The sequence below is a fragment of the Chrysemys picta genome, chromosome 7, assembly GCF_011386835.1.
Source record: "Chrysemys picta bellii isolate R12L10 chromosome 7, ASM1138683v2, whole genome shotgun sequence".
Classification (NCBI taxonomy): Eukaryota; Metazoa; Chordata; order Testudines; family Emydidae; genus Chrysemys; species Chrysemys picta.
Genome location: NC_088797.1, coordinates 51,979,388 through 52,002,251, shown reverse-complemented (window position 1 = coordinate 52,002,251; position 22,864 = coordinate 51,979,388). Strand labels below are relative to the sequence as shown.

The 22,864-nt window shown below is 47.6% G+C and overlaps 1 protein-coding gene across 2 annotated transcripts in view; it reads right to left on the bottom strand.

The window, feature by feature from the left end:
* Window positions 1-22,864, bottom strand: part of BSN (bassoon presynaptic cytomatrix protein) — a 463,393-nt gene that overhangs the window by 100,576 nt on the left and 339,953 nt on the right. For both annotated transcript variants that reach the window (XM_065551446.1, XM_065551445.1), the window contains exon 4: window positions 9,441-9,881. In XM_065551446.1, the coding sequence (XP_065407518.1) occupies window positions 9,441-9,881 (441 nt within the window). The remainder of the gene's footprint in view (window positions 1-9,440; window positions 9,882-22,864) is intronic.

The window sequence follows — 22,864 nt, the reverse complement described above, 5'->3', positions numbered from 1 at the left end:
CCAGGCAGCCTGGAGAACCAACTCCACTGGTGTTACTGGGAATTTGGTTTGGTGATTGCCTAGAGCTGATAAACAGGCCTGGTACCAGCATGCATTTAAATAACACTCTCCTATGTTAACTTACCAACACCTGGCCAGTACTGAGGAAGGAACAACTCATGAAGTTAGCAGTATGAATTCATGCAAATACTTGTACACCAGGACACCAGATATGTTTACATGAGTACCTGGCCAGTTAGGTGCCTCACTGTCCGCGGGCATGTACCAATATCTGATCTGTGTGCATGCATCTGGAACTGGCACACTCAAATATTTACATGTGCTTAACTTTGTAACTCTGGCCCGGGATAGTCACTAGCTGCCCTCCAGGCTCTAGGAATGGGTTATAAGCAATTTATAAGAACATTAGTAAAAATACTTCCCAGATTAAGCTAAAATCAGCTTTTGTAAAAGCAAACATTCTCTGGTATGTAAGAACAGTTAAAACACAGTCCATCCAATATCAATATATTACAAAGTGCTATATTAACAAAAGGGGGGATGGGTTACTCAGCTGAAGTGTAAATACATTTCAGAAACTGAGTTCTATTAATTTACCGTATTTTCCGGCGTATAAGACGACTGGGCGTATAAGACGACCCCCAACTTTTCCAGTTAAAATATAGAGTTTGGGATATACTCGCCGTATAAGACTACCCCTCTTCCAACGCACACCAAATAAAAATTAAAAAAACATCAGATATGATTTCAATATGGTAATTTTAATTCAAATGCTTATGACATGCAGGTACTTAGCAGGAAAACTGTCACTTATAAACATAAGGCTGTTTGTCATCAAACATGTAAACATAAAACAGTGCAAGTGGATTAAACTTTTCCTAATTCACTCTAAAGCTGAAAGGAAGGATAAGACGACAAACCCATGGGAGCTGCCATGCTGTTTGTTTTCTAAGCTGTCAACCAAACTGGAACTGATGATGATAGGAGGAAGATAACAAACAATAGAGAGCGAGCAAGTGCCGGGCAAGTCCCTGGCGAGTTAGCAACGCCCATCATAACTGCAAGCTATGGTATTTTTACAGGTTTTGCTGGCATGACAGTTTCCCTTTAAAAGCCTTCAAAATCCTCCTGTTCGTCATCTGATATCATAAGTACATCAATGACATCTTGTAATACATTTGTAAGGCAGTCATCGTATGGATCGAATTCCGTATCAGATGGTGTGGTCTCAGCTTCAGCTTCCTCTTCATCTTGCCACAAGTAGTCGTCCTCCATACCATCTAATGAATTTGATATGCCACACTTCTTGAAAGACTTGCTTACTGTTTCTGCATCAATATCATTCCGGGCTTTTATGACAAACTTGCACAAAACATCCAACTGTGGAGCACGCATGTTTCCTCCTTTTGTGAATGACTTTTCGCCGCTAACCATCCATTCATTCCACTGTTCTCGAATGCGATCTTTAAATGGCTTGTTTAGGCACACATCCAGTGGCTGTACCAACGATGTCAATCCTGCAGGAATAACTGCCACATCTGTGTTTAGTCTTGCAAGCCTTTGCTTGGTGCTGGGAGTTAAATGAGCCCTGAACATATCCCACACCAGTAGACTACATTTTTGAATAAGTCCACCTGGTCGCCTGCTCCATACATTATCAAGCCATAGCTTTACCCCTTCTTCATCCATCCAGCCTTTTTCATTCACATGTACAAAACAACCAACAGGGAACTTGAGTTTCGGCATTGTTTTTCTTTTAAAAATAATCATTGGTCTCAGTTTGGCGCCATCAGCTGTGCATCCTAGTACCACTGTAAAACTGGACTTCTCATGTCCTGTTGTTTTAATTAAAATTGTTTTTTCACCTTTTTGATGGACAGTTTTATTTCCAACCATATCAAAATTCATTGGAGTTTCATCCATATTTCCAATACTACTTAACGCATAGCCATTTTTAGTGCGCTGTTGTATTACGTATCGATGGAAACTATTTACTTTGCTATCAAGATCTGCAGGTAATTTTTGGACAATTTTCGTCTTTTGCCTCAGTACCATATTATGCCTTCCCATGAATCTAGTACACCAGGATACAGTGGCCTTAAATCTGTTGCTGTGATCTGGGTTAGATTTGGCCCACTGAAGTGCAAACAAACGTATTTTATTTCGTGTCACTACATAACCGTTTTGGCGATGCTCATTCACCATGTCTGCTACATGTTTTTCGAGTTCTGGCCAATGTGGGGTGCCTCTTCTTAATGCACACTTACCCCTTGGCATACTCTTTAATGCTTTTTCATTTGCTTTCCAGTCCCGAACCATCTTTTCTGTTACTCCATATTGTCTTGCAGCAGCGCAGTTATTATGTTCCATGGCAAAGTTTACAACTTTAAGTTTGAAACTGGCTTCATATTTCTTTCTTCCTGCTGGTGGAGCCATGATGGGGTTTTGACTGTTGGAAATTTGTATACTGTACTGTATGTACTGGTGCTATACTGTATGAACAGGTACAGATACTGGTGCTGTACTGTATGTGGTACCCAGTATACAACAGCGATGTACCTTACCGGTGATTGGCTGGTTGTTGTATACAAAGCCTGCTTGGATTGGTCAGCTCTCCCTGCCTGCCCAGTCCTCCCTGTCTCCAAGACTATCAGAGCGGTAGCGCAAACACGCCTCTTTCACCCGTCTGGCCCGCCCTTGTATCCTATTACCTCCTTCTCTGCCTCTCAGATCTCGCACATGCGTGCCTGTGCCGCTTCACTGCAGTCCTCAGGAGCGAGATCTGAGAGGCAGAGAAGGAGGTAATAGGATACAAGGGCGACGGGTGAAAGAGGCGTGTTTGCGCTACCGCGTGTTTTTCTGGGCACAGCGCCGCTCTCTCTCTTTTTTCCATACCCTGGGCGTCCCGGACGCCTGCAGCTTGCTCCGCCCTTGCTGCTTTCATACGGTCGCCGCATACGGCGGGGATGCGGCCGCGGCCGTTTTTGAGCTCCCCCCACCATATGCGGTGACCGCAGATTCTCCAGTCCGGCTTGGAAGTTTCAGCACCCGCCCTATAAGACGACACCCGGCGTATAAGACGACACCCGACTTTTGAGAAGATTTTCCTGGGTTACAAGGTAGTCTTATACGCCAGAAAATACAGTAGTTTCTGTATGTAAATAAATACAATACTAGGAAACTTTCTAGCCACAATGCAGTTTTTGTCTTTACATTCCCTGCTTGGAGATCATTAATCTCTTGGGATGTCAAGTTAATTAGTACCCATTACGCCTTTGGTGTTTAGGGCAGCGACGAAGCTCTTCCACTCCTGTCTGTTTCTGGCAAGTCTTTCAATGGTTCCCCAGCTGTGCCCCAGGTTTTTCAGCTCAGCTTCCACAGCTCTTCACCATGTTGTTTTCAGGCGTCCTTGTTTTCACTTGCCTTCAGGTGTCCATCTTATTGCTACTCTGGTGATGGAATCAATTTCTATCTGAAGCACATGGCCAATCCATCTCCAACACCTCCTGGTAATGATGGTGCTCATATCTTCTTGGCTGCACTATGTGAATAGGTCTGATGCAGATTGTATGGAATTAGGAGTTTGGACACGTCATACTTGATGTCAAGGCTAAGGGTCAAATCTGAGACCACATTGTAAATATCAGGATATTTATGTTCCCAGTGACAGGGCCTGGCCATCAGCTCCGAGGAGGAGTTCCAGGTCAACTGTCTGACACCCAGTCTCCAAATGGTCTACACACATGTCAAACAATCACAACTTGAGGGGACAGGGAGCGCGCTGGGTTAATGTGTTAGCGTTCTCCAGACAGAAAGCTGGATACAAACCCCCTCTCAGGTCACATGCATGGGGATTACAGTCCTCAGTAAGTGTTTATGCACATCATAAAACTCCCACATAATTTAGCAAGATCAGGCTTCTCTCTTCCAAGCAGGCCTCTAACTGGAGGAGCACAAGGTGTCAGAGCCTAGGGCTGGGAATGGGGGGCTGAGGGAGGCAGCAGGCTAGGATGACAAGGCATCAGCAAGGGTTCCTTGTGAGGGGAAAGGCTGACCTGACCTGCTGGCGTCAGGCCTAGCTACGGACCAAGTGCTATTGGCTTGATGCTTTTATGAGCATTAAATTGGAGCCACTCAAAACTGGAAGCATTTCCTCCCCCCTGAAATAAATCGCCTCTTCACATCCAATTATTTCTAATGCTCCAGGAGTTTCTTGAGGGCAGCTGCTGTAACCCTGATTTTGGGTCCCACACAAATGACACACTCTGAAAGGACCCCCCTCCATCATCCAGGAGTCTCCTTCTCCCCAGGGCTGGCTGTGGCACCCCCAAAGCCTGTCTGACCTAGATATTAGCTCTCTCTCTAGAGGGCTGCCTATGTTCAAGGTGTCAAATATCAAAGGAGTAGCCATGTTAGTCTGGATCTGTAAAAGCAGCAAAGAACCCTGTGGCACCTTATAGACTAACAGACGTGTAGGAGCATGAGCTTTCGTGGGTGAATACCCACTTCTTCGGATGCATGTAGTGGAAATTTCTAGGGGCAGGTAAAAATATGCAAGCAAGAGTGAGTAAGGCTAGAGATAATGAAGTTAGTTCAATCAGGGAGGATGAGGCCCTCTTCTAGCAGTTGAGGTGTGAACACCAAGGGAGGAGAAACTGCTTTTGTAGTTGGCTAGCCATTCAGTCTTTGTTCAATCCTGAGCTGATGGTGTCAAATTTGCAGATGAACTGAAGCTCAGCAGTTTCTCTTTGAAGTCTGGTCCTGAAGTTTTTTTGCTGCAGGATGGCTATCTTTAAATCTGCTATTGTGTGTCCAGGGAGGTTGAAGTGTTCTCCTATAGGTTTTTGTATATTGCCATTCCTAATATCCGATTTGTGTCCATTTATCCTTTTACGGAGGGACTGTCATAGCAGCTAAGTCGTGCAGAACGCAATGCCATCCACAGCCTCAGAAACCACCCTGACATCATCATCAAAGAGGCTGATAAAGGAGGTGCTGTTGTCATCATGAACAGGTCTGACTACCAAAAGGAGGCTGCCAGACAACTCTCAAATACCAAATTCTACAGGCCACTTCCCTCAGATCCCTCTGAGGAATACACTAAGAAACTGCACCATCTACTCAGGACACTCCCTACACTAACACAGGAACAAATCAACATACCCTTAGAGCCCTGACCGGGGTTATTCTATCTACTACCCAAGATCCACAAACCCAGAAATCCTGGACGCCCCATCATCTCGGGCATTGGCACCATCATTGAAGGACTGTCTGGATATGTGGACTCCCTACTCAGACCCTATGCCACCAGCACTCCCAGCTATCTCCGTGACACCACTGATTTCCTCAGAAAACTACAATGCATTGGTGACCTTCCAGAAAACACCATCCTAGCCACCATGGATGTAGAGGCTCTCTACACAAACATCCCACACACAGATGGAATACAAGCTGTCAGGAACAGTATACCTGATGATGCCACAGCACAACTGGTTGCTGAGCTCTGTGACTTTATCCTCACACACAACTATTTCAAATTTGATGACAATATATACCTCCAGACCAGTGGCACCGCTATGGGCACCTGCATGGCCCCACAATATGCCAACATTTTTATGGCTGACCTGGAACAACGCTTCCTCAGCTCTTGTCAACTCATACCCCTTCTTTACCTACGCTACATTGATGACATCTTCATCAGCTGGACCCATGGGAAGGAGACTCTGGAAAAATTTCACCATGATTTCAACAGCTTCCATCCCACCATCAACCTCAGCCTGGACCAATCTTCACGGGAGGTCCACTTCCTAGACACCACAGTGCAAATAAGTGATGGTCACATTAACACCACCCTATACCGAAAACCCATCGACCACTATGCCTACCTTCATGCCTCCAGCTTCCATCCCGGACACACCACATGATCCATTGTCTACAGACAAGCACTGAGATACAACCATATCTGCTCCAACCCCTCAGACAGAGACCAACACCTACAAAATCTTCACCAAGCATTCTCAAAACTACGATACCCGCATGAGGAAATAAGGAAACAGATCAACAGAGCCAGATGTGTACCCAGAAGCCTCCTACTGCAAGACAAGCCCAAGAAAGAAACCAACAGAACTCCACTGGCCATCACATACAGTCCCCAGTTTAAACCTCTCCAACGTATCATCAGTGATCTACAACCCATCCTGGACAACGATCCCTCACTTTCACAGGCCTTGGGTGGCAGGCCAGTCCTCGCCCACAGACAACCCGCCAACCTGAAGCATATTCTCACCAGTAACCACACACCACACCATAGTAACTCTAACTCAGGAACCAATCCATGCAACAAACCTCGATGCCAACTCTGCCCACATATCTACACCAGCGACACCATCACAGGACCTAACCAGATCAGCCATAGCATCACCGGTTCATTCACCTGCACGTCCACCAATGTAATATATACCATCATGTGCCAGCAATGCTCCTCTGCTATGTACATCGGCCAAACTGGACAGTCCCTCCGTAAAAGGATAAATGGACACAAATCAGATATTAGGAATGTACAAAATATATACAAAATATACAAAAACCTGTAGGAGAACACTTCAACCTCCCTGGACACACAATAGCAGATTTAAAGGTAGCCATCCCTGCAGCAAAAAAACTTCAAGACCAGACTTCAAAGAGAAACTGCTGAGCTTCAGTTCATCTGCAAATTTGACACCATCAGCTCAGGATTGAACAAAGACTGTGAATGGCTAGCCAACTACAAAAGCAGTTTCTCCTCCCTTGGTGTTCACACCTCAACTGCTAGAAAAGGGCCTCATCCTCCCTGATTGAACTAACTTCGTTATCTCTAGCCTTACTCACTCTTGCTTGCATATTTATACCTGCCCCTGGAAATTTCCACTACATGCATCCGAAGAAGTGGGTATTCACCCACGAAAGCTCATGCTCCTATACGTCTGTTAGTCTATAAGGTGCCACAGGACTCTTTGCTGCTAAGTTCAAGGTGGCATTAGGGCCTCTCCTGCCCTGGGGACTCAGCAATCATTAAACAACAGCTCCCTATAGCTGACAGAGAGGAGCAGGACAATCCTGACCCCTGGGCCAGCTGTGTCGTTACTTACAGTTTCTGGCACTGTTGGGGCCAGTCCCACCTGCTATCCTCCTCTGCCAATGCCTGATGATGGACATTTTCTTTGTCTGACAAAGATAGTATTTTGCCTGTAATACAAACCCTGCCGCCTTCACTCCAAACTCCCTAGAGCTGCAAATGGGCCAAAAGGGCATTTGATAAATTCAACTGCTGCTCAGCTGAGTGCTGTGTTTATCTGTAAAGTCTGCAGTAGCTACAAGCCCAGCCTCAGCACTGAGCTTTTTAATCTTCAACTATAACTTGGGGAACCTGTTATTAGATCTGAGTTCAGGAAGGGACTAGTCCTGCTGCCCTGCAAAGTGAGAGGTTGAAGATCTCTGTCCTTGTGCCTTAGACACCTGCACAGCTGGATACAAAAGCAGTGAAAACAAGGTTCACTAGCAGCATCCTCTGGGGACAGAGGCCATTGAATGCCTGTTAATTTCAATGACTGAGAGTTCTGCAAAGCACTCTGAAAAATCAAGGTGATCCCAGGAAAACAATGCAGGTTCCTCGTCAGCCACTGACAGAAATAAACCCAGTTTCATTGACACCACAATTAGGCACGATGGAAGGACTCTGGAATGACATGGAAGGACTCTGAGCTGGGATCCCAAACAGGTGTGGAACATGGACCACCTGGGAACCAACCTGTAACTTGTGAAAAGAGGTGACCCCCAGCCACTACAGAGTGACCCCAATCTGTTTGCAGGCAGAAGTTAATCAACTAGAGATGTCTCAACAGCCATCTGTGCAAGGAGCCCTTTGTGAAATCGGTTTCTTTAGTGTTTGCCCAGGAGATGGCTCCGCTCCACTGGAACGCTGCCTGGGGAAGCAGCAGGCACATGTAACAGCGCACCAGCTCATGCAGCTTTCTGTGCTGCTCAGCATGCAGCTGTCAGCAGTACGTTCATGCCTGGCCTGACCTAACTCTGCCATTAGGAAGTGCATCAGGTCCCAGTCCCAGGCTCTCACCTCCAGCTATTATCTCATGCTGGGGCACCTCTGTGGGGAGGACACCTAGCGCCACACCTCCTCTGACTCATTCTTTGCTCCACTTCATCTCCTGCCAGCACTAGCACGACTTCTCAGTGACTGCTTCCAGGGGTTCCCATGTACCAGTTTTACACCATATAAGTGCTCTGACCACATTGGCATTACTCCTGATTCACAGCAGGGATAGCACCATCAGCCTCAGGCCCAAAGACTGTATTGCTCCTTCCAGGTAATAAGTTCAGTGACAAGGACGTCTCTGTCATTCTCCTTAGCCCAGGCCAGAAATCCTGGAGTCCCCGGATCTTCCTATTGGTAAGTCACAGCTGTCTAGGATCCTCCTGGAGTTTACCCCTCCCTGAGCAGGCTCAGCTGACACCCTTAGTCGCCCCCCTCTGTGCTGGTATCATTTCCCACTTCTATGACTGTGCTCTTCCAAAATCCCTGCTCCAGGAGGTGGTTGCAGCCAGACTAGTCTCCTGATCTCAGAAATGAGAGCTTAGCCCTTCAGCCCATTTGGCACCACACAGACCATCCGCCCTTCCCAGACAGCTCTGCAGCCAATTCCACATGGCTCTTGGGGGTTCAATGCTCCAGGGACTTACTCCCCCATTCGCTCTTCAGTACCCTCCTGGCCTGGTACTGACCTGCCCTCTGGCCCATCATTCAGCTCCCCACAAAGCAGCTACTAGTGACTCTTTCATTTGTATAATTTCATCTACCTGGAATTCTTTCACTGTTGAGACATTGGGCCCAATTCCCCAACACCCGCATAAAGCAGGAGTAACTCAGCTAAGGTCAGTGGAGTTACACTGGGGGAAACCATCTGAGTGAGATGGTAAGCAGCCTGTAATGTCACCCTAAGACATTTCCCTTCTCTTCAGCCTGTTGCTGACTTTCCCGGCTGTTTGGGCCTGGTGTCTGAAGGACACTGCCTACTAGAATGGATCGTGCAGTGATTTCCAAAGAGCTGACAGAGAAATCAGGATTGGAATCAAAGCATTAGACAAAAATGTACATGACACATTTCTGATGGGCCGTGGGACATCGCTTCTCCAGTGCAGTCATTTATACATGCCTTCTCCAGCTCTCTACTGGATCAGACCTGAAGGCCAAGGCCCTGTTTTTCTGAGGCTATCATGTTCTTTCTGTTCCCCTGCCCCGGCCCCTGCAGACTGCTAGCTAATGCCGCCATCCCAGACCTTTCCCTAAGGTGAGAGGGGGCACTGCCTACTCTGAGTACAAGGCAATGTTATACCCTGGCAGGAACAAGCTAGCCCAGTGGGAGGTAGGAGGTGAAAGGCGTGCTTACCTCCTGCTCTTTCACTTGCTGAGCCTCAGTGACTGCCTTGCTTGCTTTGCTCTCTGCTTCTGCCTTCACAGCCATGCTTTTCCCCTTTGGCAATGCACTTTCAGGAACTTTTGGAGCCTCGGCAGGAAGTTTTGTCTGTGGCTTTTCTTCTGAGGGGGCAGGGGGCTTGCTCTCTTGCAACATGGCCTGCAGCTTGCTCTGCTCTGAAGTCCTGAGATTCTTTCCTTGGACGAAGTGCCTGTCCTGGGGAGTGGACGTTTCTGACTTTTGAGCTGTTACAGGCGGAGGGCCTCCTCTATGCTGACCGGCTCCCCCTGGTTGGTGTCGGGGGGATCCTGTTGGCTGCTGCTTTGGAGTAGGTAGTGGCATTGAAGCAGCATCATCTAGGCTTCCTTCTAGCAGCCTCTGAGTTTGGCAGTTCAAACACAGCCATTCATTTTTCTGCAAAACAGTGAAAGAAAATACCATCCCTAAGTTAGTGAGCTTTGCACTGCTGGTCTCTGTGGAGTGTATAGTTCTGCCAGGGTTCAGAGGGGCAGAGAATTCAGGTTGCAGCTGAACCAGAGGCAAAACCAGCTCTAGGGAGCAGAGAGAAATGTGTCCCAGAGAAGGGGCAGGGAATCTCAGAAACCACTGAGGTGGGTGAGGATTCCTGTGACTCTAACACAGGGAAGCAGGGTGCTTCCAAGTATGGGAGGGGCTGAGACTAGCTCCTTTCCAGCAGAAAGCAACATGCCCTCAGGCGCAGGGGCAGAAGAGGTGTTGTCCGTGATGAAGGAAACTGTCCCACTTGTTAGCTGGCAGAGTTCTGCAGTGAATAGGGTTACCATTCGTCCGGATTCCCCCGGACATGTCCGGCTTTTTTCAGTTAAAATAGCGTCCGGGGGGAATTTGTCAATGTCCGGACTTCCCCCCTCCGCCCCCCCCCCCCAAATGCAGAGCGTGCGTGGATTACAGGGCAGCCGGCCGGATGGTGCCACTCGCACGGGGCTCCGGCAGCCAGAGCCCTTCCTCCACTTCCCCCCTCCTCTCCCCTGCAACTTGAGACCACTCCCCTCCTCTCCCTCCCTCCCCCCGCCTGCATTCACAGATCGCCGGCTGTCACCTCTGCCTCCGGCAGTCTGGAGCTCCGACCCTGCTCCCCTCCCCCGCTGCCAAGCGCGCTGCTCTGCAGCACAGTAAGGGGGCCGGGGGTCAGAGAAGCGGCAGGGAGGTTCGGAGGGGGGGGGGAGTCAAGAGACAGGGAGCAGGGTTGGATGGGTCAGGAGTTCGGGGGGGGCTGTCTGGGGGTTGGGGGTGTAAGGTTTTGGGCAGTCAGAGTACAGGTGGGGGGTCTCAGGAGGGGGCAGTTAGGGGACAAGGCACAGGGAGGCTTAGGTAGGAGGTGGGGTTCTGGGGGGCAGTTAGGAGCAGGGGTCCCAGGAGGGGGGCAGTCAGGGGACAAGGAGCGGGGGGGGGTGTTTGGGAGTTCGGGGGGGGCTGTCAGGGGGCAGGGGTGGGGAGAGGGGTCAGAGCAGTCAGGGGACAGGGAGCAGAGGGGTTTAGATGGGTCGGGAGTTTTGGGGGGGCTGTCAGGGGGTGGGGAGTGGTTGGATGGGGTGTGGGAGTCCCAGGGGTCTGTCTGGGGGTGGGGGTGTGGATAAGGGTTCGGGCAGTCAGGGGACAGGTAGGGGGTAGAGAGTCCTAGGGGGCCAGTTAGGATGTGGGGAAGGTCTCAGGAGGGGGCAGTCAGGGGACAAGGAGCAGCGAGGCTTAGGTAGGGGGTGGAGTCCTGGGGGGCAGTTAGGGGCAGGGGTCCCAGGAGGGGGCAGTCAGGGGACAAGGCGTGGGGGGGAGGGTTGGGGATTCTGAGGGGGCAGGAAGTGGGAGGGAGTGGAAAGGGCGGGGCTAGGGCAGGACAGGGGCGGGGCTAGGGCGGGGCTCCTCCCATCCTCTTTTTTGATTGTTGAAATATGGTAACCCTAGCAGTGAACAAGAGACAGAACCCTTCCTAGGGAGCACAGAGAAATGTGTCTTAGGTGGGGGCCCAGAGGAGAAAACTGGGGAAGGAATAATGGAGTACAGGAATGTCTCTTCACTGGTCACTTGGGCCAGATGCCCAGGACATTAGGAGGATGGCTGGGTCAGCATCTGTGCACCCAGACACTCAGCCTGTGATCCAGGTTTTGAGAAGGAACTGTGTACCTAACGTCCTGGAGGGGAGCAGTCGCACAGCTGACTTCTCAGGGACAGACAAAGGGGTGGAGGAGAGTACCCCAATCCAGGTCCCAATTTTTCAGGATGCTACTTCTGGTAAGTTTTTGGAAAGTAACTGTGTGTCTTTAAATCAAGATGCAGCTCCAATGCCTGTGATAACAGAGGAGTTGGAACCAGGAAATTGCCAGGTGGTAGTTTGCCAGAATACAAATGATCCAACTGACAGAGAAGGGGGTGTTTTCCCCAGGCTGGTGAGACACAGAGAGCAGTTATGGGAAAGTTGCTGGGAAAAGGTGCATCTGATCAAAGGGTAAACACACCTAGCCCAGAGAGCACAGATCACAGCCCTCTAGGGGGCAGGGAAGGACTCAGTGCTGGGAGGGGGAAACAGGGTAACCCCAAAAGGGGAGCTGGATTTTCTGCATATGTATAGTCCTGGGGTGGGGAGACCGCTCCCCAAAGGGCCAGCCAATGTGCAGGATCCCCCTGAACACCAATCTTGCCAGACCCTGAGGCACCAAAATGCCAAAAGCATGATTAAATTAAGAGCCCACACAAAGGGAAACACTGGAGGGAAAGAAAAGCCAGTGACTAATTACATGGGAGAGAGTCAAAGGACACAATGGGTAATGAACAAACTAACCTCAAACTACACTATCTAAACAGAGGCTGTAGTATCATAAAGATACTTGTAAACACCCATCTGTGATAAATAATTTGGTATTAATGTTACGTTTTGAGGATTTATATTTATATTTTATACTGCTCAGTAGACCCCTGGACCGTATAATCTCATAGACAGTCTGTCATTCCAACACTCAGAATGATTATGTACCAGCATTTGTTATCTCAAGTAGAGGTTTCCCAAACACTTCAATCAAAATGACGCAATAAATCCAGTTTATTAACTAGAAAAAGATAGATTTTAAGTGACTATTAAGGATATTTAATAATCATTATTAAATATTTCATACTTTTCAATTGGTATTCTATTGTTTAACAGTGTGATTAAAAATGTGATTAATTGCGATTCATTTTTTTAATTGAGATTAATTTTTTGAGATAATCATGTGAGTTAACTGCAATTAATCGACAGCCCTAAAAGTGATACATTAAACAGTAAGAAGTCACCAGGATCAGATGGTATTCACCCAAGAGTTCTCAAGGGACTCAAATATGAAATTACAGAACTACTAACTGTGGTCATAACCTATCACTTAGATCAGCCTCTGAAACCAGATGACTGGAGGACAGCTAATGTAACTTCTATTTTTAAGAAAAGCTCCAGAGGTGATCCTGGCAATTAGAGGCTGGTAAGCCTAATTTCAGTACCAGGCAAATTGGTTGAAACTATAATAAAGTAAAGCAGGTTTAAAACAAACAAAAGGAAGTATTTCTTCACACAATGCACTGTCATTCCATGGAACTCTTTTGCCAGAGGATGTTGTGAAGGCCAAGACTATAACAGGGTTCAAAAAAGAACTAGATAAATTCATGGAGGATGGTTCCATCAGTGGCTATTAGCCAGGATAGGCAGGGTTGGTGTCCCTAGCCTCAGTTACCAGAAACAGGGGATGGATCGCTTAATGATTACCTGTTCTGTTCATTCCCTCTGGGGCACTTGGCATTGGGCCACTGTCGGAAGACAGGATATTGGGCTAGATGGACCTTTGGTTTTACCCAGTATAGCTGTTCTTATGTTCTTAAAGAACAGAATTATCAAACTCATAGATGACCATGATTTGTTGGGGAAGAGTCAGCTTGGATTTTGTAAAGGAAAATCATGCCTCACCAATGAATTAGAATTCTTTGAGGTGTGAACAAGCATGTGGACAATGGTGATCCAGTGGATATAGTGCACTTGGACTTCCAGAAAGCCTTTGACAAAATCCCTCACCAAAGTCTCTTAAGCAAAGTAAGCAGTCATGGGATAAGAGGGAGGGTTCCTTCATGGATCAGTAACTGGTTAAAAATAGGAAACAAAGGGTATAACGAAATGCTCAGTTTTCACAATGGAGAGGGTAAATAGTGGGATCCCCCAAGGATCTGTACGGGAGAGGGGGGACAAAATTTACAGACAAAACAAAATTACTAGGGCTGCCAAGCGATTAAAAAAATTAATCTTGATTAATTGTGCAATTAATCGCACTGTTAAACAATGGAATGGCATTTTAAAAAATATTGTTGGCTGTTTTCTACCTTTTCAAATATATTGCTTTCAGTTACAACACAGAATACAAAGTGTACAGTGATCACTTTATATTTATTTTTATTACAAATATTTGCATTGTAAAAAACAAAATAAATTGTATTTTTCAATTCACCTAATACAAGTGCTGTAGTGCAATCTCTTTATCATGAAAGTTGAACTTTCAAAGGTAGAATTATGTACAAAAAATACCTGCATTCAAAAATAAAACTATGTACAACGTTAAAGCCTATAAGTCCACTCAGTCCTACTTCAGCCAATCGCCCGGACAAACACGTTTGGTTACAATTTGCAGAAGATAATGTTGCCCGCTTCTTGTTTACAATGTCACCTGAAAGTGAGAACAGGTGCATAGCACTGTTGTAACCAGGTCGCAAGATATTTATGTGCCAGATGTGCTGAAGATTCATATGTCCCTTTATGCTTCAACCACCATTCCAGAGGACATGCATCCATCCTGATGATGGGTTCTGATAACGATCCAAAGCAGAGTGGACTGACACATTCATTTTCAACAGAAGGTTGATTTTATTTTTGGTGGTTCAGGTTCTGTAGTTTCCGCATCTGAGTGTTGCTCTTTTAAGACTTCTGAAAGCATGCTCCACACCTCATCCCTCTCAGATTTTGGATGGCACTTCAGATTCTAAAACCTTGGGTCAAGTGCTGTAGCTATTTTTAGAAATCTCACATTGGTACCTTCTTTGCGTTTTGTCAAGTCTGCAGTGAAAGTATTCTTAAAACAAACATGTGCTAGGTCATCATCCAAGACTGCTATAACATGAAATATATGGCAGAATGCAGGAAAAACAGAACAGGAGACATACAATTCTCCCCCAAGGAGTTCAGTAACAAATTTAATTAATACACTGTTTTTTTTAACGAGCATCATCTGCATGGAAGCATGTCCTCTGGAATGGTGGCCGAAGCATGAAGGGGCAGGCGAATGTTTAGCATATCTGGCACGTAAATACATTGCAATGCTGGCTATAAAAGTGCCATGCGAACACCTGTTCTCACTTTCAGGTGACATTGTAAATAAGAAGCAGGCAGCAGAATCTCCCATAAATGTAAACAAACTTGTTTGTCTTAGCAATTGGCTGAACAAGAAGTAGTACTGAGTGGACTTGTAGTCGCTAAAGTTTTATGTTTTGTTTTTGATTGAAGTTATGTAACAAAAAAAATCTAAATTTGTAAGTTACACTTTCACGATAATTGTAATTATTATTTCACAATAATTGTCTCCCACAGTATTCTTGTCAGCAAGTTAAAAAAGTATGGATTCGATGAATGGACTATAAGGTGGATGGAAAGCTGACTAGACTGTTGGGCTCAATGGCTCCATGTCTAGTTGGTGGCCGGTATCAAGTGGAGTGCTCCAAGGGTCGGTCCTGGGGCTGGTTTTGTTCAATATCTTCATTAATTATCTGGAGGATGGAATGGATTACACCCTCAGTAAGTTTGCAGATGACACTAAACTGGGAGGAGTAGTAGATACACTGGAAGATAGGGATAGGATACAGAGGGACCTAGAGAAATTGGAGGATTGGGCCAAAAGAAATCTGATGAGGTTCAACAAGGACAAGTGCAGAGTCCTGCACTTAGGATGGAAGAATCCCATGCACTCCTACAGACTAGGGACCGAGTGGCTAGGCAGCAGTTCTGCAGAAAAGCACCTGGGGATTATAGTGGATGAGAAGCTGGATATGAGTCAGCAGTGTGCCCTTGTTGGCAAGAAGGCTAACGGCATATTGGGCTACATTAGTAGGAGCATTGTCAGCAGATCGAGGGAAGTGATTATTCTCCTCTATTCGGCACTGGTGAGGCCACATCTGGAGTATTGCATCCAGTTTTGGGCCCCCAACTACAGAAAGGATGTGGACAAATTGGAGAGAGTCCAGCGGAGGGCAACAAAAATGATCAGGGAGCTGGGGCACATGATTTACGAGGAGAGGCTGAGGGAACTGGGCTTGTTTAGTCTGCAGAAGAGAGGAGTGGGGGGATTTGATCGCAGGCTTCAACTACCTGAAGGGGGGTTCCAAAGAGGATGGAGCTAGGCTGTTCTCAGTGGTGGCAGCTGACAGAACAAAAAGCAATGGTCTCAAGTGGGGGAGGTCTAGGTTGGAAATTAGGAAACACTATTTCACTAGGAGGGTGGTGAAGCACTGGAATGGGTTACCTAGGAGATGATGGAATCTCCATCCTTAGAGGTTTTTAAGGCCCGGCTTGACAGAGCCCTGGGTGGGATGATTTAGTTGGTGTTGGTCCTGCTTTGAGCAGGGGGTTGGACTAGATGACCTCCTGGTCTCTTCTATGATTCTATGATAAAGAGATTGCACTACAGTACTTGTATGAAGTTCAATTGAAAAATACTATTTCTTTTGTTTATCATTTTACAGTGCAAATATTTGTAATAAAATATAATATAAAGTGAGCACTGTACACTTTGTATTGTGTTGTAATAGAAATCAATATAATTGAAAATGTAGAAAAACATCCAAATTATTTAATAAATTTAAATTGGTATTCTATTGTTCAACAGTGCGATTAATATTTTTGAGTTAATCGTGTGAGTTAACTGTGATTAATCGACAGCCCTAAAAATTACTCAAGATAGTTAAGTCCAAAACAGACTGCAAAAGTTGCAAAAGGATCTCACTAAACTGGGTGACTGGGCAACAAAATGGCAGATAAAATTCAATGTTGATAAATGCAAAGTAATGCACATTGGAAAACATAATCCCAACTATACATACATGTATACATACATGCATACATTTGATGGGATCTAAATTAGGTGTTACCACTCAAGAAAGAGATCTTGGCGTCATTGTGGATAGTTCTCTGAAAACATCCGCTCAATGTGCAGCAGCAGCTAAAAAAAGCTAAAAGAATGTTAGGAATGGGTTAGGTAATGAGACAGAAAATATCATAATGCCACTATATAAATCCATGGTATGCCCACATCTTGAATACTGTGGGCAGTTCTGGTCACTCAATCTCAAAAAAGATATATCAGAATTGGAAAAAGAACAGAGAAGGGCAAAGGAAATGATTAGGGGTACAGAACAGCTTCCATATGAGGAAAGATTAAAAAGACTGGGACTGTTCAGCTTAGAAAAAAGATGACTACAGTCTATGAAATCATGACTGGTGTGGTGAAAGTGAATAAGAAAGTGTTATTTATCCCTTCACATAACTCAAGAGATAGGAGTGACACAAATAAATTAATAGACAGCAGATTTAAAACAAACTAAAGGAAGTTCTTCTTCACACAACACACAGTCAACGTGTGGAACTCATTGCCAGGGGATGTTGTGAAGGCCAGAAGCATAACTGCATTCAAAAAACAATTCATTAAGTTCATGGAAGATAGGTCATCAGTGGCTATTAACCAAGATGTCAGGGACACAACCTCATGCTCTGGGTGTCACTAAACCTCCAACTGCTAAAAACTGAGACTGGATGATGGGATGGATCATTCAACACTGTCCTGTTCTGTTCATTCCCTCTGGCCACTGTCAGAGACTGGATACTGGCTAGAGGAACCAGTGATCTGACCAAGTACTGCTGTTCTTATGTCTGCAGGGCACAGTTAAGGTTGTTTGAAGGACTTCGCAGTACATTTTCATACTTTCAAATGCTGTGTTTTCTTTGAGTTTTAACTAGGGCTGTCAAATGATTTAAAAAAATTAATCACGATTAATCATGAAATAAAAAAATAACCAATAACAGAATGCCATTTATTTAAATATTTTTGGATGTTTTCTACATTTTCAAATATATTGATTTCAATTACAACACAGAATACAAAGTGTATAGTACTCACTGTATATTGTTTTTTATTTCAAATATTTGCACTATAAAAATGATAAACACAAGAAATAGTATTTTTCAGTTCACCTCAGACAAATACTGAAGTGCAATCACTTTATCGTGAAAGTGAAATTTACAGATTACAAAAACTTACAATTTACCATTCTGCTTGTGCAGCTCAGGGGCAGCTTTTGGAAAATAACCAGCATTTGCTGGTTTGTCTGATTCAGACCTTGCTGTTGCATCTGGGGAACAAGTCACTTATTTAAAGGAATTTCACCTTAATGAGAGAGCACCCTTCTGGGAGGCTCTTGCACTGAATACTGGATGTGTCTGCAGGCCTAGATATGGAGATGAGGTGACACAACATCTTCTATCTCTGGTTCCTTTCCCAGAACAAATGCCTGGCCTGGATGGGCCAGGAGAGGTGCTTGCAGATACACCTTGCTCAAATACATCAATCGGTCAATAGCTCCCCTCATACCTGGAGCTAATCCTAACCATTTATTAATCCAAGATGCTTCATTTTGGCTTCCAAGTGTGTCACAGCTCTCTGGTACTTGCCTTTCTTGAAAGCACACTGCTCCCGGCCAGAGCCAGGACTAGCACTATCCAAGGCACAGTTATGTGTCTGCTGAAAGCTGTGCACTCATGGGAAAGCCGAGAGGTGTCCATTTACAGAGTGTTAATCAAGAGAGGCCAGCTATCTCACAGAGAGCCTGGATGATGACACGAAAAGCCTAGGGTCTGTAGTGATGCTAGTAGGAGGGCCAGGTTAGGATTTAGGGACACTAGGCACCCTGGCAGTGTTAGTCAGGGAGCTGGGCAGCCAGAGGGAGCCACAGGTTGTGTCTGCTTCCAGCAGCCTCGAAAAAGAATCTTTACAAGGATTAGAGCTGAATCCTGTCTCCTCTCTGCTACGCACAGAGGCTGCAGGATTCTGTGGCATGCGTTACACGTCTCACATCTGAAAACCAGCTACATTTCCTCCCCTGACATGTACTCTCCTCATGGGTGGCGGGTGAACCCCAACTTTGGGGAGACTAGCCCACCAGCCCCACCCCTTCTGCCCACCAGCCCCACCCCTTCTGCCCAAGCCCCGAACCTCTCCACCCCCGTAAAAGGAGAAGCCCTGATTGGCCCCCGTGACTGGAGGAGCTCCAGCCTGCCCCAGCCACATTGGGCTGACCCTCCTTCGCTGGACTCCCTGACCCTTCCCCCCATGAGCACCAGGCCAAGCCTCCAGCCTCCCTGAGTGCCGGGCTGGCCCCAGCATCAGGTCGAGCTGCCAACCCCCTCCCTCCTCCCCCCCCGAGCACAGCACCAGGTCTGTCCAGCACCGGTTTGGTTCCCTGGGTGCCAGCTCCTCCCAGCCCTGAAGTCCCTCTTCTGTCCGAGCCACTGCCCCCTACCAGCGCCGGGCTGAGCCACCGGCTTCCCCAGCGCTAGCTCCTCCCGCCCCTGAAGCCCCCCCCCCGCCCGAGCCGCTGGCCCCAGAGCGCAGTGGAGGAGGCGGTGGGGATCTCAGGGAAGGGTGGCTTCAGGTGTGGAGTGGCTAAGCCTTCCCTGGCCTATTATACCCTCCTCCCATGACCCTCCTCCAGCGGGGGAGGGCACCCTCCCTCATTCTGAATAAGCAGGTAGATCTGCTTGTCATGTTTTCTGACACACACATTTGCAAATTTGCACGCTTGATAGAAATCTCTTCCCATTTTGCTCATCCCAACAGTAGGAAGCACAAAGCATGATGCCAAGTGACTTTCCCATCTGTTTCTCTTCTCATTTATACTGAGAGGTGCTCCTGCTTTTCTGAAGCATGGGGTGGCATATCCTCTAGAAGATCCCTCCCCTGCCTGAGTACTGAGCCCAATTGCTATGGTCTGGGAGGTAATGAGACTTAGGCTATGTCTACACTGCACTTTTGTCTGTAAAACTTTTATCAGTCAGAGGTGTGAGAAAACCACAATCCTGACCGACATAAGTTTTAGCGATGAAAAGTGCCGGTGTGGACAGTGCTTTGTCAGTGGGAGAGGCTCTCCTTCCATCAACGCTACTGCCCCTCTTGGGAGTGGTTTTATTTTGCTGGCAGGAGAGCTCTCTCCTGCCAGCAAAGAGCGGCTACACAGGAGACCTTACGGGGCACCTCTGTAGCAGCACAGCGGTGCCACTGTAAGGTATGCAGTGTAAACATAACCTTTGGAAATTCACCCTGCTGCAGAACTCAGCTTGTGTCCTGGGAATACACGGATGTCCGTTTCCCTGCTCCTGCAAGGGTGTCACCACCAGATAGAGCAGAGACAACCTGCTGATGTGTGTTCTGCTGTGCTGGGCTCAGCCACAGATCACATGGCACAGATCCTTGGAACTCTGCCCCACTTTGCTGAGCCAGGAAGCTAAGCTTACTTCCCTGACTGAGAAGCACAGTGAGGATTGCAGCTGAGGAAGTGGACCTGGCAGGAAATAACAAGAAGCCAGTGGAATCTGTTCCCAATGGGAATGGCACAGCTGACTATGCTGTCCCGACATACTAGGGCAGGGGTCGGCAACGTTTGGCACGTGGCTCACCAGGGTAAGCACCCTGGCGGGCCGGGCCAGTTTATTTACCTGCTGACGCGGCAGGTTCGGCCGATCGCGGCCCCCACTGGCCGCAGTTCGCTGTCCCGGGCCAACGGGGGTGGCGGGAAGCGGTGCGGGCGAGCGATGTGCTGGTCACAGCTTCTCGCCACCCCCATTGGCCCGGGACGGCCAGTGGGGGCCGCGATCAGCCGAACTTGAGCGTCAGCAGGTAAATAAACTGGCCCGGCCCGCCCGGGTGCTTACCCTGGCGAGCCGCGTGCCAAACATTGCCGACCCCTGCAGTAGGGGATGCCACCTCAGACTCAGTATCCAAAGGGGATGAGATGGCAGAATGCTGGTGTCTGTGCATCGCCCTTTGCAGCAGGCAGCTGAGAATGATCATGCTTTGCTGAAGAATCTCTCCCTGAGCGTTTAAGCTCCAAGTTTGAGCTGCCAAGACTTTGGGAGAAATGAACGAGCCCAGGATTCTCACACAGCCAGAGCTGCTCATGGCAGGGCTGTGTCAGGGACCAGTGGGGGTCTGAGGAACTGCCCCTCTCAAGTTGCAGAAGGGTGTGACACTCTGTACCCCAAAGCAATTACCTGGCATTCCCATATTCACCATGGTGATATGATTATGATGTGTTTTGTACAAAGTATGCCTTGTGAGGTATCATTCTAAAAGTCTTGATCTATTGAACATTAATATCCTGTTGGATTGTATGTACTATTATTGTATGTGGAGTTATGAAGTTTTGTTATGTGCATGTTACTGGAATATGTTGTGAGGTTGGAAACACCTACAACCACCCTTTCAAGTACAACAATGGAGAGGCCAGACAGTGTTGATTGCCCATTAAGGAACTGTGTACAATGGAGACCTCAGAGATAGCATGTACACAATGGAGACTGCTTGATGCACGTCATAGCAAACAATGTTTCCAGCAAGCTGGAAGAAGCTATAAAAGGGGGAAGTGACATAATTGCTTGGCGTCTCTCCCCCCACAATTCAACACCTGGACGCACATCTGGAGAACAAAGACTGAACTGGGGAGGTGGTCCCAGGCTGGAAAGGAGTTCCAACCTGTGTATTAAGGAACTATATTCCATCTATCTGAGTGAGACAATGCTTGATTCAAATCCTGTCTAGTTTACAGAACTCAGATTGTGAATTTGTTTTATTTCCTAGGTAACCAACTTAGATCTGTAGGCTATTACTTATAATCACTTAAAATCTATCGTTCTGTGGTTAATAAATCTGTTTTATATTTTTTAATTAAAACAGTGTGTTGCTGAAATGCAAAGGGAAATATGGTCAGGAACAGGAGCTGGTGCATGTCTTCTCCACCTTGAGGGAGTGGCAGACTGGATAATAAACTTGCAGTGGTCAGGCTTCTGATCCGGGCAAGACGGTATAGCTCTGGGGGGCAAGGCTAGGGAGAATTAGCTGGAACCTCTCTGTTGTTGGATCATGAGTGGCTGGTGAAAGCATTCATGTAACTCAGCTGAGTGTGTGTCTGCCTGTGGGAGTGCAGGACCTAGAGAGGTTTGCAACTTGTCACAGCATCACAGTGTGAGAGGGAGCTCAAGTTGGGTCACAGGGGGTGCCTAGAAGCAACAGTCCAAGCTGTCGTCCTTGTCTCTGGTGGTGGTAGGGCCCCAAAACAATTGTCCAAAAAGGGGCTGCTCGCTTCAGCGGCCACGTCGCCTTGCAGTGAGAATCCAATGAGGCCGCCCCTCGTGGCAGCAGTGCTGCCCAGTGGTAAGAGTCCATGGGGCCGCCCCTCAGGGCGGCAGTGCTGCCCAGTAGTAAGAGTCCATAGGGCCACCCCTGTGGTGGCAGTGCTGCTCAGCAGTAAGAGTCCATGGGGCTGCCCCTCATGGCGGCAGTGCTGCTCAGTGGTAAGAGTCCATGGGCTGGTGGTATTGCCCAGTGACAAGCGTGGGAAGGGGAGGAGAACCCAGTACCACCCTACTCCACCAGGTTCCAACCTAGGGCCCTTCAAGGCTAGTCGCCCAGTCACAGGACTCAGGACTCCATATCTCCAAATGTGTCCCCTGAGTCACTCCCTACCCTCTGTGCTTCCCCAGGGGCAGGGATATGGGCCGGGGGTTGCTCTTGGGCCCCCCAGCCTCCCACCCAGGGCAGATGGAGGGTCTGGGGCTGCCTACAGCAGCCTGGGCTCCCTGGGCAGCTCTTACATGGCCTGGCTCTGGATTCTGGACTGGCCAGGGGGTGAGGCCATGGAGAAAGAGGAGGAGCAGGGAGTGGCGGGGCTAAGGCTCACCTCAGCCCCTGCACTGGGAAGAGGCTGGTGCCCCAGACTGTGCTTTGCAGCAGGGGAGCTGATCACCTTGTCAGCTCCCAGCCACAAAACGCACCCTTGCCTGCGCTGCTCCACGTCTGCCCAAGGCTTGCAATTTTTTGGGGGGTGGGGGGGAGCAAAGCAGCCCCCTGCCCCCAAACTACCCCATCTTAAAAAGTGGATGGGCCTTGCGGGTCCAAAACAGCTGATCATCCAGTGGGGGGGTTGATATACCCCTTTCCAGGCTGGCATCTCTGTCTGTGCCACCCTCCTTAATTGCAGTCTATGTCAAACAAATCCACAGACAGATCTAAGCTCTGTCCCTAAGCCCTGGATGTGAGTGA